This window comes from Schistocerca cancellata, chromosome 4, assembly GCF_023864275.1.
Source record: "Schistocerca cancellata isolate TAMUIC-IGC-003103 chromosome 4, iqSchCanc2.1, whole genome shotgun sequence".
NCBI lineage: Eukaryota > Metazoa > Arthropoda > Insecta > Orthoptera > Acrididae > Schistocerca > Schistocerca cancellata.
The window spans coordinates 593190189-593204690 of record NC_064629.1 but is presented as its reverse complement, the minus strand read 5'-3'; the positions used below and the strand labels follow the sequence as shown (position 1 = coordinate 593204690).

At 39.5% G+C, this 14502-nt stretch overlaps 1 protein-coding gene across 11 annotated transcripts in view; it reads left to right on the top strand.

Annotated features, from left to right (window-relative positions):
- The window catches only part of LOC126183341 (uncharacterized), a 191445-nt gene that overhangs the window by 155482 nt on the left and 21461 nt on the right, over positions 1-14502 (top strand). For 10 of the 11 annotated variants that reach the window (XM_049925213.1, XM_049925220.1, XM_049925221.1 and 7 more), the window contains 3 exons: positions 3152-3290; positions 3562-3663; positions 6758-6857. In XM_049925213.1, coding sequence (XP_049781170.1) covers positions 3152-3290; positions 3562-3663; positions 6758-6857 — 341 coding nt within the window. Of the gene's footprint in view, positions 1-3151; positions 3291-3561; positions 3664-6757; positions 6858-14502 lie in introns of those variants that run through there. The other variant, XR_007536723.1, reaches the window with a different exon arrangement.

The following is a 14502-nucleotide window of genomic DNA, read 5'->3' as shown; positions in this document are numbered from 1 at the left end:
GAGGATCTATATTGGGCCTTTATCAAAGTTCAAGACATTAACATATTAGCCATGTTTCTGGAATGATATTTCAGACTCAACTGAGTTAATTAGTTTCTGTCCAATTTTACTTCCAATTTTGTCCATAGTTTCTGCTTGAAGTAACAACTCCACAGCTTAGGAATCCAGTGGTCTGTGATATGCAGCAACACCAAGGACAGCATCAAAAGCAAAACATGTAATAAGTGGAAAAATAACACTAGATGATGAAGAGGCACAGAGAACAAGACCAATGGTGAGACAGCACTGACCAATGACTGTATTTGTGCTAAGGAGGACTGTGTTGATTTTTCTGTGGGAAGATAATGCCATGTTAGTGATAGTGTGAATAGATTGCTGGCAAACTTTGAGCCTATGACCCCAAAGGACTTAGTTTGAAGCTTATCAATTATATGCTATAATTGATGCTTCCAACAAGTATGGAAACATTACTGGAGGATAGGTTGAAGTGGGACTCGTCTGAAGACCTCAGCAAAATGACAAAGTGATTAAGACACTGGATCTAATTTGAGAGGACAGCCATTCACATCCTCGTTTGAGCACCCAGTTTTAAGTTTTCCCTGGTTTTCTTAAATCACAGAAGGCAAATGCTGGGATGATTGCATTGAAAAGATAGGGTTGATTTCTTTCATCATCCTTCACCTATCCCAGCTTGTGCTCCATCTGTAATGACCTCATCAGCAGTGAGACATGAAACCCTAATCTTCTTTTCCCTCCTTCCCTAATCTGAAAACATTACATTTTGTCTCTCAGCATGCTAACAGTAACTTTCATACAATCATTTCAGTTTGAGATGTTCGTGGCTCCTGAACAATAGATGCTGATCTAATAGCATTCATGTCGCCGCTGCAGACAACAGTGTATCATTGAGGCAGACAAGTTCACATGTTTTGCAGTGTTCCAGTGTCAAGTAAACACGGGCAAAACTGCACTTATAACAGCCATGCAATGAAGATGGTAACCATGTCATGCCTTGCACTGCACTTGTTAAAATGTTGAGGTAATTTCGTAAACCAATTTACCAGACATCAATCATTCCTACCCTGTTCAGACATTCTTATTCTGATATTGTCTCCTTTGACCTCAAAGCATCCAGGCAACTGCTTTCTTTTTTCTAGTTGGCTTCAATGTTCGCCAGCATTACACTGATCTTTTTAATCAAACTAGAGTGTGCACTGCAGAAACTGTGTGTAGGCCATTTCTTTATGATTTTACTCATTGTTGGTGCACAACTCTACACATCCTCTAGGTATGGATGAATTATTTCTGGGTTTCATAAACATTAGTGTAACTGACAATATTATGGAAAGCAATATTAAATCAACAAGCCTTATGTATCTAAATATATGTTGGTGAAGAAAATAAGGTGTAGACTGCTTTTTCAGTAAGGTTCTGGAATATGGATGTATACACATCTGCACGGGTTGGAGAAACACTGTAATATACAGGGTGTTACGAAAAGGTACGGCCAAACTTTCAGAAAACATTCCTCACACACAAATAAAGAAAAGATGTTATGTGGACATGTGTCCGGAAACGCTTAATTTCCATGTTAGAGCTCATTTTAATTTCGTCAGTATGTACCAATTCCATGACCTCCACGCTCTCCTGACCTCAACCCTCTTGACTTTCATTTATGGGGGCATTTGAAAGCTCTTGTGTACGCAACCCAGGTACCAAATGTAGAGACTCTTCGTGCTCGTATTGTGGATGGCTGTGACACAATACGCCATTCTCCAGGGCTTCATCAGCGCATCAGGGATTCCATGCGACGGAGGGTGGATACATGTATCCTCGCTAACGGAGGACATTTTGAACATTTCCTGTAACAAAGTGTTTGAAGTCACGCTGGTACATACTGTTGCTGTGTGTTTCCATTCCATGATTAATGTGATTTGAAGAGAAGTAATAATGTCCACATAACATGTTTTCTTTCTTTGTGTGTGAGGAATGTTTCCTGAAAGTTTGGCCGTACCTTTTTGTAACACCCTGTATAGTATTGTAGGTGGACAAGATGATGATTCAAGAGAGAAAAATTGGAAGATGTAAGAAAATCATGATAGTATGAAGGAGAAGAGAAGATGAGGGAAGGAAAAGAAATCAGTTTAAGATGAGAGCTCAACTTTTGGCTTGTACATGTGACACACAAGCTAGAATGACCCTTCCCCCTTGTGCAAAATGTGCTCTAGGAACTGATATAGAACTGAAAACTTGTATTTTCTTTCAATCTTCATACTATTATCTCTAAATATTAAGGATCTTACTGTATTTCCTTACTTTTCATCACTGTACCACTGAATTGCTGATGACTAGAGTGTAGATCCAAGCTGGGAAAGCTGTTGCCTCACTTTTGTTTGATAGTGAGTAGTTCGTTCATTTTCTACAATGCAAACTGGCAGAAAGTACGTTTATAAGGAATGGGGCACGAGAGAGTAACAATTGCCAGAATATGCTTTAAGGATGTTGGTATGTGGAACCTTACAAGGCAGAGGAGAACTTTGCCGAATAAGTATCTGGTTACACGAAGTTAAAGTCTCATTTCTTTCTTAAATAAGTACTAAAACTTCATTATTAGGATAATGATAGACTTCCATGTTCTAATATTACATTCAGGAGGGCGACTGTTCAATCCCACGTTCGGCCATTCTGATTTAGGTTTTCCGTGATTTCCCTAAATCACTCCAGGCAAATGCCGGGATGGTGCCTTCGAAAGGGCACGGCCGACATCCTGCCCCGTCCTTCCCTAATTCGATGAGACCGATGACCACGCTGTTTGGTCTCTTCCCCCAAACAATCCAATCCAATCTAATAGTACATTATCCTTTCCTTTTAACTCTGTTGCAGCCCATGAGAAAAGAGACTTTAACCTGTAGGGGTAATAATACAGCTTCAATTTCATCATTTCTGTGCAGAGTTATCCACTTTTCTCTCTGTTGGTGCCGCTGACATTTATGCAAGTTGTATTCCTACTGATGTAACTGATTAAGCCAGTTATTCTGTAGTGTAATATTTCAGTATTCAGTATTCATTGCTTTTTATGTTAATGAATAATTATTCCTATCTGTGTTTCATGTTGTACGGGAGATATGGAAAGTTTTTTTTATGTTAACAGGTCTCAAGAAGAACGGCAGGAATGGGTAGATGCTCTTCAGGCAGCTATAAAGGATTATACATATCGGCAACTTTCCTTCCACAAATTAAGTGCAAAAGATAATGACAATTTTTCTGAAACTTTTAAACTGGGAAAAGAGGTAAAAATCATTCAAATCTCTTTGAAATATCAATATATTTGCAATTGTTTTGTTTGTGACTGTGTGTGTTTTTACACACATTAATATGTGTTTATGACCAAGTAGTTACCAGTTCAAGAATCAGTAAATGTTGAGGTTAGAGAGATCTTTTAAAGCTAATGGAGAGTATTGCATCTACTTATTTTCTTAAATGCTGACGAGCCCATCAACCATATTAAGCAATAGTATATGGTCTGTTTGTTAAGGTGTTATTAATTATCCTATTCCATAGGTCCCTGTGTGGATTCAGGATGGCCGAGTGACAAAGTGTCAGTGTTGTGTGGCTGTATTTACTGTAACATTCCGGCGACACCATTGCCGAGCATGTGGAAAGGTGTGTAGTTTCCAGTGTGTGCGTTTGAAGCTCAGCCTTTTGTTACTATTTAAATTGTGTTACAACTGTCAGTCTACATTTTATGTACTGGTAAAGTTCTCTTTGATTAACATTTTTACTCTTTATTAGTATGATATGTACGTCAGAGATCTGTCTGTCATGTAGTAATCAAAATCTAAAAGTTTTATTCATGGCACTATCTGCTTATCCATTATTTACCTCCTTAATTCTTGTTTTATTTTCCTTATTTCTTATAATGATATAGGGCTACAAGTTCACCCATCCCTGATTCCTGTCCACTTGTTACATTTTCCACAATGCAAATTGGTTGTGATAAATGGTTTATGACAAGGACTGAGAGGAATTGGTGTAACGATAGCCTTGTTTAAAAAAATTTTTTTTTTTTTTAAGTTAAAGCATTACAGAAATGAAAATTCCTGGATAAAATAAAAACAGTGATTGAGGGCACAACTCACCACTCGCTTCTGAGATGGAGAGTTGAATATGAATAGGGGATTACAAACATGCAATCTTGTTTTCTGTTTGTCAGTAACCATATACCTCGTGTCCATGGCCTTGCCTCCATCAGATATTGCCTCTCCCTTTATCCTATTATTTTATTATAAATGTGAGGATTTTCATCCTTAGACACACTTAAAATCATGATGGCACCCTTCCATGCCAATTTGTTCCTGGGTCGCTTGTCGCTCAGTGAACCCAAACTAATAACCCACTCCTCGGTACAGAGTCACTAATTTTCTTGTGGACTCACAGGAGATAAATAGTCTTTTCACTTGAATTTCCCCTTTTGATCTCCCTCAACATTGATGTGTACCTATCCAATAGGTCCACAGTAATGTCTGTACATATTAAATGTACCAATACATCAGCCGAATTTCCTCTTTCAGATTATTAACATTTCCTACTGTAAAGATACATCTTCTACAGCCTGCAAACTGTTAGGCTCTGTGTAGTCAGAGACTAATTATATTTATCCACAAATGCTTAAAATCTTACCAAGGCTTTTACAGGTAGAAAATATATTCCACAAATTGTCCATAAACTTATCACTTGTGTAACATCCCAATTCTATCTTGACATCTTCCTCCCACTGAACACATCTTGTTGCTGGCTTGAACAACTCAATTACACTGTCTACTAGTGCACCAGCAACCTTATGTCACGTCTGTAGATGAGGAGTATAATTTTCTAGATCCTTCCCTTCCTATGCCTGTCCCCACAACCCCACCCCTAGTTTGTGTCTCTCACTCACAAAATCTGTGTAATACCGGGTGGTTATAATTAAACTTTCCCAATTTAACACATTATAACACGGAAACTAATTACTGTACAAGTACCAAACTTGGTAACATTAATGTCCAGAGTACGGGGTGCATGATTTCCATCCCATTCCAGCTATGGTCACCAGGTGCTGTGATCAGTCATTGTGATTCATAGCCTCACCCACCTGACCAATCACAATGCACTTGTTGACCTGTCAGCATGAGCTTGGACTAAAGGAGCAGCATTACAACAGTAATGCTGCAGCTGCACTTCGAGAATATCGCTGGCTGGATGGATTACAGAAGGGTATTCTTTGTCCACCTGCTGTGCAGAGCATGGTGAAGAAGTTGAAATCAACTGGAGAACTTGGCATCACTCCGGGAGAGGCCAACAACCGATTGCACCACAGGTGGTTGATGAAATCATAGTTGCTATGGCAGACAGTGCTGCGTACAATTCCTGATCATCAGGCATTGTGCATGCTGTGTCACGACAATTGAACGTCCTGTGGTCAACTTTATGGAAGGTGCTTAGAACCATTCTCAAATGGTATCCATACAAGATCCATATGGTACAGCAGTTTGCACCACAGGATGCACAATGACATGTTGACTTCGCTCTCCACTTTCTCGGTACTACACACTACATACTGGTATGTAATGATATGATGTACCATAGCAGCACATTAAAAGTATTTCAATAGAGTTCATTCTGCATTATTTCTCTTCCCCATGTCCTTGACATTAATGCTACCAAGTTTGGTCCTCGTAAAGTAATTAGTTTCTGTGTTATAATATGTTGGGAAAGTTTAGTTGTAACCACCTGGAATATTACCCTATTCCTGTGTCATCCAGGCACTCGGCGCTATGCTTCATGGTTCATACTCACATGAATGACTTGTGTCTAATACCTGTCACATGTAGTCAGCATTGTGTAGAATGTTACTGCTACATAAAACACCAGACAATGCTGCCCACAGTTAAAACTTTTCAGTATAGAGTTCTTTGGACAGGTTGTAATTTTTTGCAGAAGTAGCATAAAATTGCTGTAGCTTTTGTCTAGTTAAGGCATCAATGTACAAATGTTCTTTTCTATTGGCCTTTAAATTGCGTTATACTTACACATGTGTTATCTGTACAGTAATTGTAGCAGTAGTCTACTACTACTGCTACTAATGATGATGGTGATGATGGTGATGATGATGATGATGATGATGATGAAAATAATAATATGTTCCATTGTTCAAAATTCACAGTTCAGATTTGTTTTCAAGTAAGTCAATATTACTCTGCACAACACTGTCAACACATGGTGCCCCGTGTACAATAATTTTTTGTTAGTCATTTTCTGTTCTATTTTGAATTCTATTATTTATTTGTGCATTTATTGACGTAACCTGCCCATTTATCCGGTTATGCTTCTAGTAACCTGTGTTTCTAGCAGGTATAGCATGTTCTGTTCCAAATCCTATACGTAACTGCTGTTCCTCATGAGTAACAGACCACAGACAGCCACTGTTCAGTCAGTCTTTCATCATTATTATTATCGTCATCATCATCATCATCATCATCATCATCATTATTATTATTATCATTATTATTACTACTACTACTACTACTACTACTACTACTATTAATTGTAATTTTAATAAATTAATCATAGACAGCGTATTCCACCGAAGGAATTGTTTAAACTCATAGCAAACTTTTTTCGCAACAGCCCACTCTCAAAAATTCTTTTGTGCATCTGTCATTTTGTTATCGCAGTGTCCTTAGCTGTGGACTTATTTGTTTTCATGTTTGCGTTTCAGGTCGTCTGCAGTAACTGTTCAGATTTCCGAGCTCCATTACAATACAAACGATTCCAACCAGACCGTGTTTGTGTAGACTGCTATGAAAGTCTGTTGGCAGGTACATTTCTACTTTACTTCTACCTTTTCTCTGTCTGGTTTTGTGTGACATCAACCACATATAAATTTGGTATGCATATGAAATTTATCTTGGCCCCCGTTCCCCTTCACACAGAGCCATTGAGAAGTACTTTTCAGTGGTGCTTCCACTGATAAATTTGTTTAAATGAGAACCTTCAAACGTGCAGTGCCACAGAGCTTCCGTGGCACTCAGTGGTGGACTATCGCCACTGCTGGTGGAAAATTGCTTGCAATAGCAGCCTTCACACGATGTTGCTGGTGGGTCTGCTAAACGGCCAAGCAGTGGGTATCGCCACATGTTAACAGTTGGCACACGTTGGGATTTCTGCTCACTATTATTTGGTACTATGGTCAGTTAGGTGATACTACTGCTAGAGATGGAAGTCAATATGGAAGAGTTCATCTGTGAAGCTGAAAAACATGCATCAATATGCAACAAAGAGTGTGGGGAATATTCAGATAAACTGCAGAAAATTAAAGTTTTCAACAGACGTTGGAGGCAAAAGTTCTTCAGAGATGATGATGATGATGATGATGGTGAATGTGACTCACATTTCCTCCTACTTGTGTTGGGTCTGTTGACATGTTATGTAACCCACAAGTGCACAAAGTGTGCTCAGATATGTAATTATGAACAAAACTGTGCAACACACAGCAAGTTTTTATAATAACCTCAGAAAATATGTGGAGAAATATTCAAATGCTGATCAGAAATTGTGCATTCTTTAGCAAGAATGTCCAGAGTACATTCAACATATCTTCTAGCCATACGGAGGTTGCATCTGAAAACTCTGTGAAAAGAAATTGCCTCCATATTAACACAGTAAGAAAGATTACATGCTGAAACCTTAATCATCAAGAATTACAGGAGGGAAGTAATCACAGCCTTCAGACAACTGCCTGCTTTGAGCAAATGTAATTTCATTGTCAGTTACCTTCCTATGAAGCGATGGGATCTTGAATTCTCAAAACTTTGGTAATCGTCTGTTTGCTCCAATGTCAATCAATATGAGTCTGTGGAGGGAATAACACATGACCAGGAACAATGTCGAGAAAAAGTTTTTGTTGTTGTGATAAAGTGGCCCACGGTCAGCTGGCTTAGTGACATGTGTATGTTTACCTTTTGTAGCCACCATGGAATTGGGTACATTGGTAGCCTTTTTTAAAAAACCTTTAACTATTCTTCCTCCAAGAAATGGTGATACCTCAACCTTACTTTTAAATTACTTCTATTCAGTTCCCCTATTCAGTAAGAGAAGTAAAAGAGAGGCATCCTGCTCATCAGACACCATGATGGAACCGAAACACAGCGGCACAGCAGCAGTGGCAGATCAAAGCAACACAGTGCAATGACAGAGGAGCCCCTTCTGTCTCCAGTAGCAATGTGCCCTACCGTGCCCTGTGAAAGCTCAATGCACTGCAGAGAAGTGCTTCTCAGTGGCCACTTGTGAAGGGGCCCTTTTTCAATTGTATACATGAAATGAAACTTCTATTGCTTTATAGACTTCCTCCAGTCTGGAAAGATGGTGTAGTAATGAAGTATTGAACTCATATTCAGGACAAGATTAGTTCAGATCTTAGTCTTTAAATCCCAAATTAATTTTCTGTAATTTCTGTAAATAACTTAATATGAATTACATGTTTCCTTCAGAAAGAATACAACTGACTCTTTTCATCAGTTTTGTCCAACTAAGCTAATGCTCTCTCGCTCTCTACTGATCTTGTTGACTGAAAGAGTTGAAACTTTCTTGTTGTTGTTCTAAAGTGGAGTGTTTATTAATGGTCTGACATCTTAGGGTCTATTGACATTTAATTGAGACACAGTACAGGTTCTGGTTGTAACTTTACCGCTAGACACACAAGCAGATGCCTTCATCTGCTGTTTAGAATTATTAATAATGTTTTTATGATGTAGGGGAGAAAGATAATGACTTGCCAAACAATGAAGTGTTGAATGATGACTCTGATAAGTTGAACAGAACCACTGTTAGTTGCAGCTGCTGAGATACAGTAGTCTTATTTCTATTTTTTATTAGCTAAAATTCTACAAATAAATAAACATTGACTGCCTTTCACACGTTTGCTTCTATGTCATCATAGTATTTGCTGTATTAGTTGAGATTCCACTTTGCAGAAGACAAAGTTTAAGTGATAAGCAGTAAAGTTTCTTTAGGAGTTTGTGTGGCCTTTTGAGAAAATAGGTCCATTGATAGCTTTCAAAGTTACCTGTATACTGTTGTTCATATGTACAACCAGTGTCTAAAGACTGTTTGGATGTTTGCGTTTTGCATAACCTTCCTAGTGTCTGCTTACTAGCACAGTGCACTGATGATGTATCTAAAAATAAAGTTGTCTCTTAGTTCAAATGACAGAATTATAATCAGTACATCATTATTTACATACTGATGACCCAGGACATTATTACCACCTCCTTAATAACAAGTCAGTCTACATTTAGAACACAAAACAGCAACAGTCGTGTGTGACATGGATTTGACAAGTCCTTTGTAGGTTTGCGGAGGTATGTGGCACCAGATGCCTGTATACAGGTCACACAAGTTTCATCAATTGTGGGCCAGTGGTTTATGAGCACAGAGCTGGCCCCCAATAGCATCCCCGATGTGTTGAGTGTTCAGATCAGGCAAATTTGGTGGCCAAGACATTATGAGTTCACCGTCATGCTCCTTAGATCACTGTAGCACAGTTCTGGCCTTGTGTCATGAACAGTTATCCATTTGGAAGATGCCATCGCCATCAAGAAAGATACCAGGCATAAAGTGATGCAGGTAGTCTGTAATATTGTTTATATTGACCACAGCTGCCATGGTGCCTTCAATGATTACCACAGGTCCGATGCAAGCCCAGGGGAATGGCCCCCATAACATAGCATAGCACTGTCCACACCGGCCTGCATCTGTTGTGCAATGTGTGTTTCAAGCAGCTTTTTGCTTGAATGATGCCATGGTCCAATCTTGATGATTCCATGCCCAAAGAAAATGTAATTGATATAGTTGTAGAATCAACATGAGAACACATGGGTTTTCTGCTGCAGAGCCCCCTGTTCAGCAATGTGCACAGAGTGGTGTGCTCTATACCACATATGCTTGCACTGCCATTGTACATAGTCATCAGGTCAGCCACAGGTCTGCCCTATCATGCTTTACATAGCAGACAAGCCTCCTTCCTTCATGTTCGGTGATGAATTACGGATTTCCAACACCAAGCTGCCTACTAGTGGTTTCACCATCCTTGAGCGCCACTTTCCCTAGACCTCAAGAAACACTCAACCAACTTCACCGTTTCCTAGACGTACAATCTTAGACATAAAAACTGACTGCTGGCCAGCTGCCACAGAGACTAAGTCGGAGTCATTCACTTAAGGTGGCCAATAAACCCGACCACCCTTGACAATGCTAAGTCCAGCCATCTGCACAATCTGGCACCACTGTAAGATACGGAAGTGTCAGGAGGAAGTGTTGTCTATTTCCAAGATGTTGTCACGTTGTGTGAGGCCGTGGTCTAGTGGTAATCATCGTGCATTTTAAACTTATAGTCATGCGATCCTGTCCAACTATATTTTTTTTTTTTTTTTTTGTAACCACATTTAGGCCCTCGTCTAATGTTATGAGTCTGATTGAACATCAAAGATAATTTGTTTCACATTCTACCCACCAGTAATAAGAAACAATTCTGCAGGACAGCTTGTGACTGCGACACGATCAGAACAGCATATGCTCGAGCATTTCCTCGTGCTACAGTGGCTACCAGCCATCAGCTAGACGCCACTCGCTGCCTGAAATCTGGTGCTGCCCAGGTGAACACAGCACAATGCTGTAAGTGCATGTATCAACTGTCATTTTCGAATTTGAAGTTCTAGTTATCATCTTGCAGTTAAGCATTGGATTTTGCATACTTGAAATCATTAACTACAGTTAAGCATTATAAAATTGGGTTGCAAGTGGAAACAGGTGTAACATCTGCAACACAGTATTTACTTTTGGCATGATAGAGGGGTGAATGCATAGGAGGCAGCTCCAAAGATGTGAACTGTGTGTGGAGCGAGTGCTTTTGGGAAAAATACGCCAGAAAAAGATATTCTTGTTTCAATAAAGATCATTCTGGCATGAAAGATTTTCCACAGTAAGGAAGACTCGACTACTGATGTAAGTGATGGGTTACCATTTAACCATCATGCAACATTTGAAATCAACAGGCATAGTTCCGAAGACTGGTGTAGGAGAACTGCATGCTCTAATTCAAAACAACAAAAATCAACAGAGTGACTATTATTGCAGTTTTGCTTGAACATCATCAGGTACTTCATTGAGCATTCCTGTGCAGTACTGTTACTGGTGACGAGTTATGATGCCTTCATCGTTAACTTGCTAATAAATGAAAGGCTGAGCCCTACCAAAAGACGTAAACATGAGCAGAGAGTAGCGAGAACATAACATTTTCCATCAGATAGCACCAAAAGTGTGTTTTGCACTATAAATTCTTCCCCAAGGGTGTGTCCATCACAGCTCACAGCTGAAATTTGTTGCCAACAACTGAGACACCTTTCGTTTGCAGTGTATCTGTGTAATTGATTGGCACAAGTGTTGTTCAATGGACAACAATCATCACTCTCACTGGAATCAATGACTCTCTCTCTCTCTCTCTCTCTCTCTCTCTCTCTCTCTGTGTGTGTGTGTGTGTGTGTGTGTGTGTGTGTGTGTGTGTGTGTGTGTGTGTGTGTGTGTGTGTTCACGCACATTCTTCTGAATCAATACTATTAACATTGGAGAGACAAGCAACAATAAATATTGCATCAAATATAACTGTAAAGTATTTTAATGCAATGGCTAGTTACCACAAACTGAATTTTTACCCAACCCGTGTCCTGCATATTGCGTTAAGTAAGTAATATCGTTAGCAGAGACAGTGCGCTCCTGTTGCGGCTTGCGACAAGTACAGTGATTAGCAGTGCCCAATGCCACTGTGATTTGTTTGTGTAGGCTGAGCATGAACACTGCAGCAGATGATTTACCATAAACAGAAAGAAATCACTATGGCTCTGACTGCAGTGAGCGGACATTACTGCCTGTGTGTTCTTATAGTAACAATGTGAGACTCTACTCAAAGGTGCCATGGGGCAATTTGAATGGGTATCATGTCATTAGTCATCAGAATATTAACCAGTGATGAAATGTACACTCTATTTAATCCCGAGACAAACTAAAGTTTCTGGGAATCATGTAAGTCATTTCCTCTTCTCATACCATAGCTTTTGTTTTTAGTATGAAGTGAAAAATAAACAGTTTAGGGTTCTGAAGCATAATATGACACCAGATTCTTATCATAGGCCCTACGGAAAGCAGGGAGCTCTCCATTCTTTTATCCAACAGTCTGTTTCCTTTCTCATGCATTACTACTGCTTGCAGATTCTTATTTAAGGACTTGCTGGCATAAAGTTCTTCAGCAGAATGAGCCTTACGTTATTGTACTAATTAGGGTATGGAAAAAATGCAACAAAGACGAGTTCCCCTAGAGCAGTGAAGATATTTGCACATGTCTGTATTCAGCAATGACTGCCAGCTGCCACAACACAATCATGCTGTGGGCAACACAACTGTGAGTGCACTTCAGGCTTCATTCAGTAAGTTGTCAGGAGATGGATGAAAACATCAAATTAACATTGCTTTCCGAATCGTATTCAATCCAAAATGAGGTGTTATTAAGATAGTTCAGTGTTCTAGCAATTACACTTTGATAATTCCCATATGAATATTCCGATAGCAAAGAACCTGTTAGTGTGAAACCGTCGGGAACTACTTTAATATCAAACTGCAAGAACTCAAGGCAGTACGTGGACTCTCCCGTTTGCTGGGTAACCTCTTACTGTTATTTAGGATTCTCTCTGCCCTAGGCGTAATGCAAATGAAACTTCACATTCATGAGGTGCTTTTTGCTATTCTTGTCAAACATCAGCAACTTGTAATCACTGTAACAACTGTGCGATGATAATGGTACAGGTAGTCCGTGTATGCGGTGGTGTTATGTTGTCAAACTGCTTACAGTAACGCTTCTCTTTATTTCTTCTCGCTTCTCTTTATTTCTTCTCGCTTCTCTTTATTTCTTCTCGCTTCTCTTTATTTCTTCTCGCTTATCTTTATTTGGTATCAGCTTTGGTATCTGATTTAACGAACATAGTACTCCATTCACGAGCTGCTAATGATACAGTATGACTACAGAGATTATCGTTCAGGTATTACATTAATTCTGCAGTGAATTGCTTGACAAATATTGATGTCAGCTATGCAGCTGAAATGACTCACTGCACAGTTACTCTATGTTGCACTTGGTTAAGTGATCAGCGCTCTGCAATCCTGCTTCTACTGTTCATAAATACTTCTATACTGACCATTCGTTATATGACTAAATATGTGCTACAATCTGATTCGCATGTATGTAACATGGGTTAGCGCCGTCACAAAGCAATAACTAAGGAATGGATGCCGTTGAAGTCCCGTTACATTGATGGCAAGACAAATGTCCACAAATCACCTGTATTGCCTCAAAAAACAATTGCATCTTAAACATCAAAGGACAAACGTCAATACTGTCACAGGGCATTGAAATACAGCAATAGTGGCAGATGAAAATTTGTACCCGACCTGAGTTCAAACCTGGACCATTTGCTTACTAGGCACATGTGCTGACCATTGCACTATCGAGACACAACAGCCAACCTCCCTGCAGGACTTATCTACACATTCCTTGTCAGACGCAAACTCCCATATTTGCTGCATACCACATACACAGTACACCCACACCCCTCCCCCTCCATCCATTATTCCACACACTCGCAGCCATACTGTATTTCCGCGAGGGTTCGGACTATGACATGCATCTAGCAGTGAAAACTTCCAATGGCCCATCGAGACCTAAATAATTATACAAGATATTTCAGGAGGAATAGTAAATATTGTAGGAGGTGGTAGTATAGACAAATTGCAGAAAAAAATGCCATATAATGTGTGTCCAATTTTTGAGTACATACAGCTGGGTTCAATGCATTTTCGTTTCATTTGTTGGTCCTTACAGGACCCCATTGTCTGCACTTCCTTGAAAATGAGCTTCCAGCATTATTGGAAGAGGTTCATTAGGTTACAAGAAAGCATATGTTCCTCCAGCATGACAGAGCTCCAGCACATTCTAGTCATCAGGTGACACATCATCCAAACCTAACATTTCCCAGAAGACGGATCAGTAGATGTGGGCACTTTTCTTGGACACTAAGGTCCCCGACCTTATCCCTTTGGATTTTTGCCTGTGGAGATGGTTGAAAGGCAAAGTCTACAAAGAAAAAGTAAACCCAAGAGCTGATTTAATCATTTGGATTATGAATAGTGCAGCCCTCATAAAAGAACACAGAGATGACCTCAGAAGAGTTACATGTGGTGTTATCAAGATAAGTCAAAAATGCGTTGAAGATGGTGGGATAATTTTTGAAAAACACCTTTGAACATGATTTGCCTTTGCTTTGAGTATGTCAGGGTTACGTACTAACAGCTGTATCTCTATACTCGATAAAATGTGGACACATTTATATGGACTTTTTTTTATGCAGTTCGTCTATACTA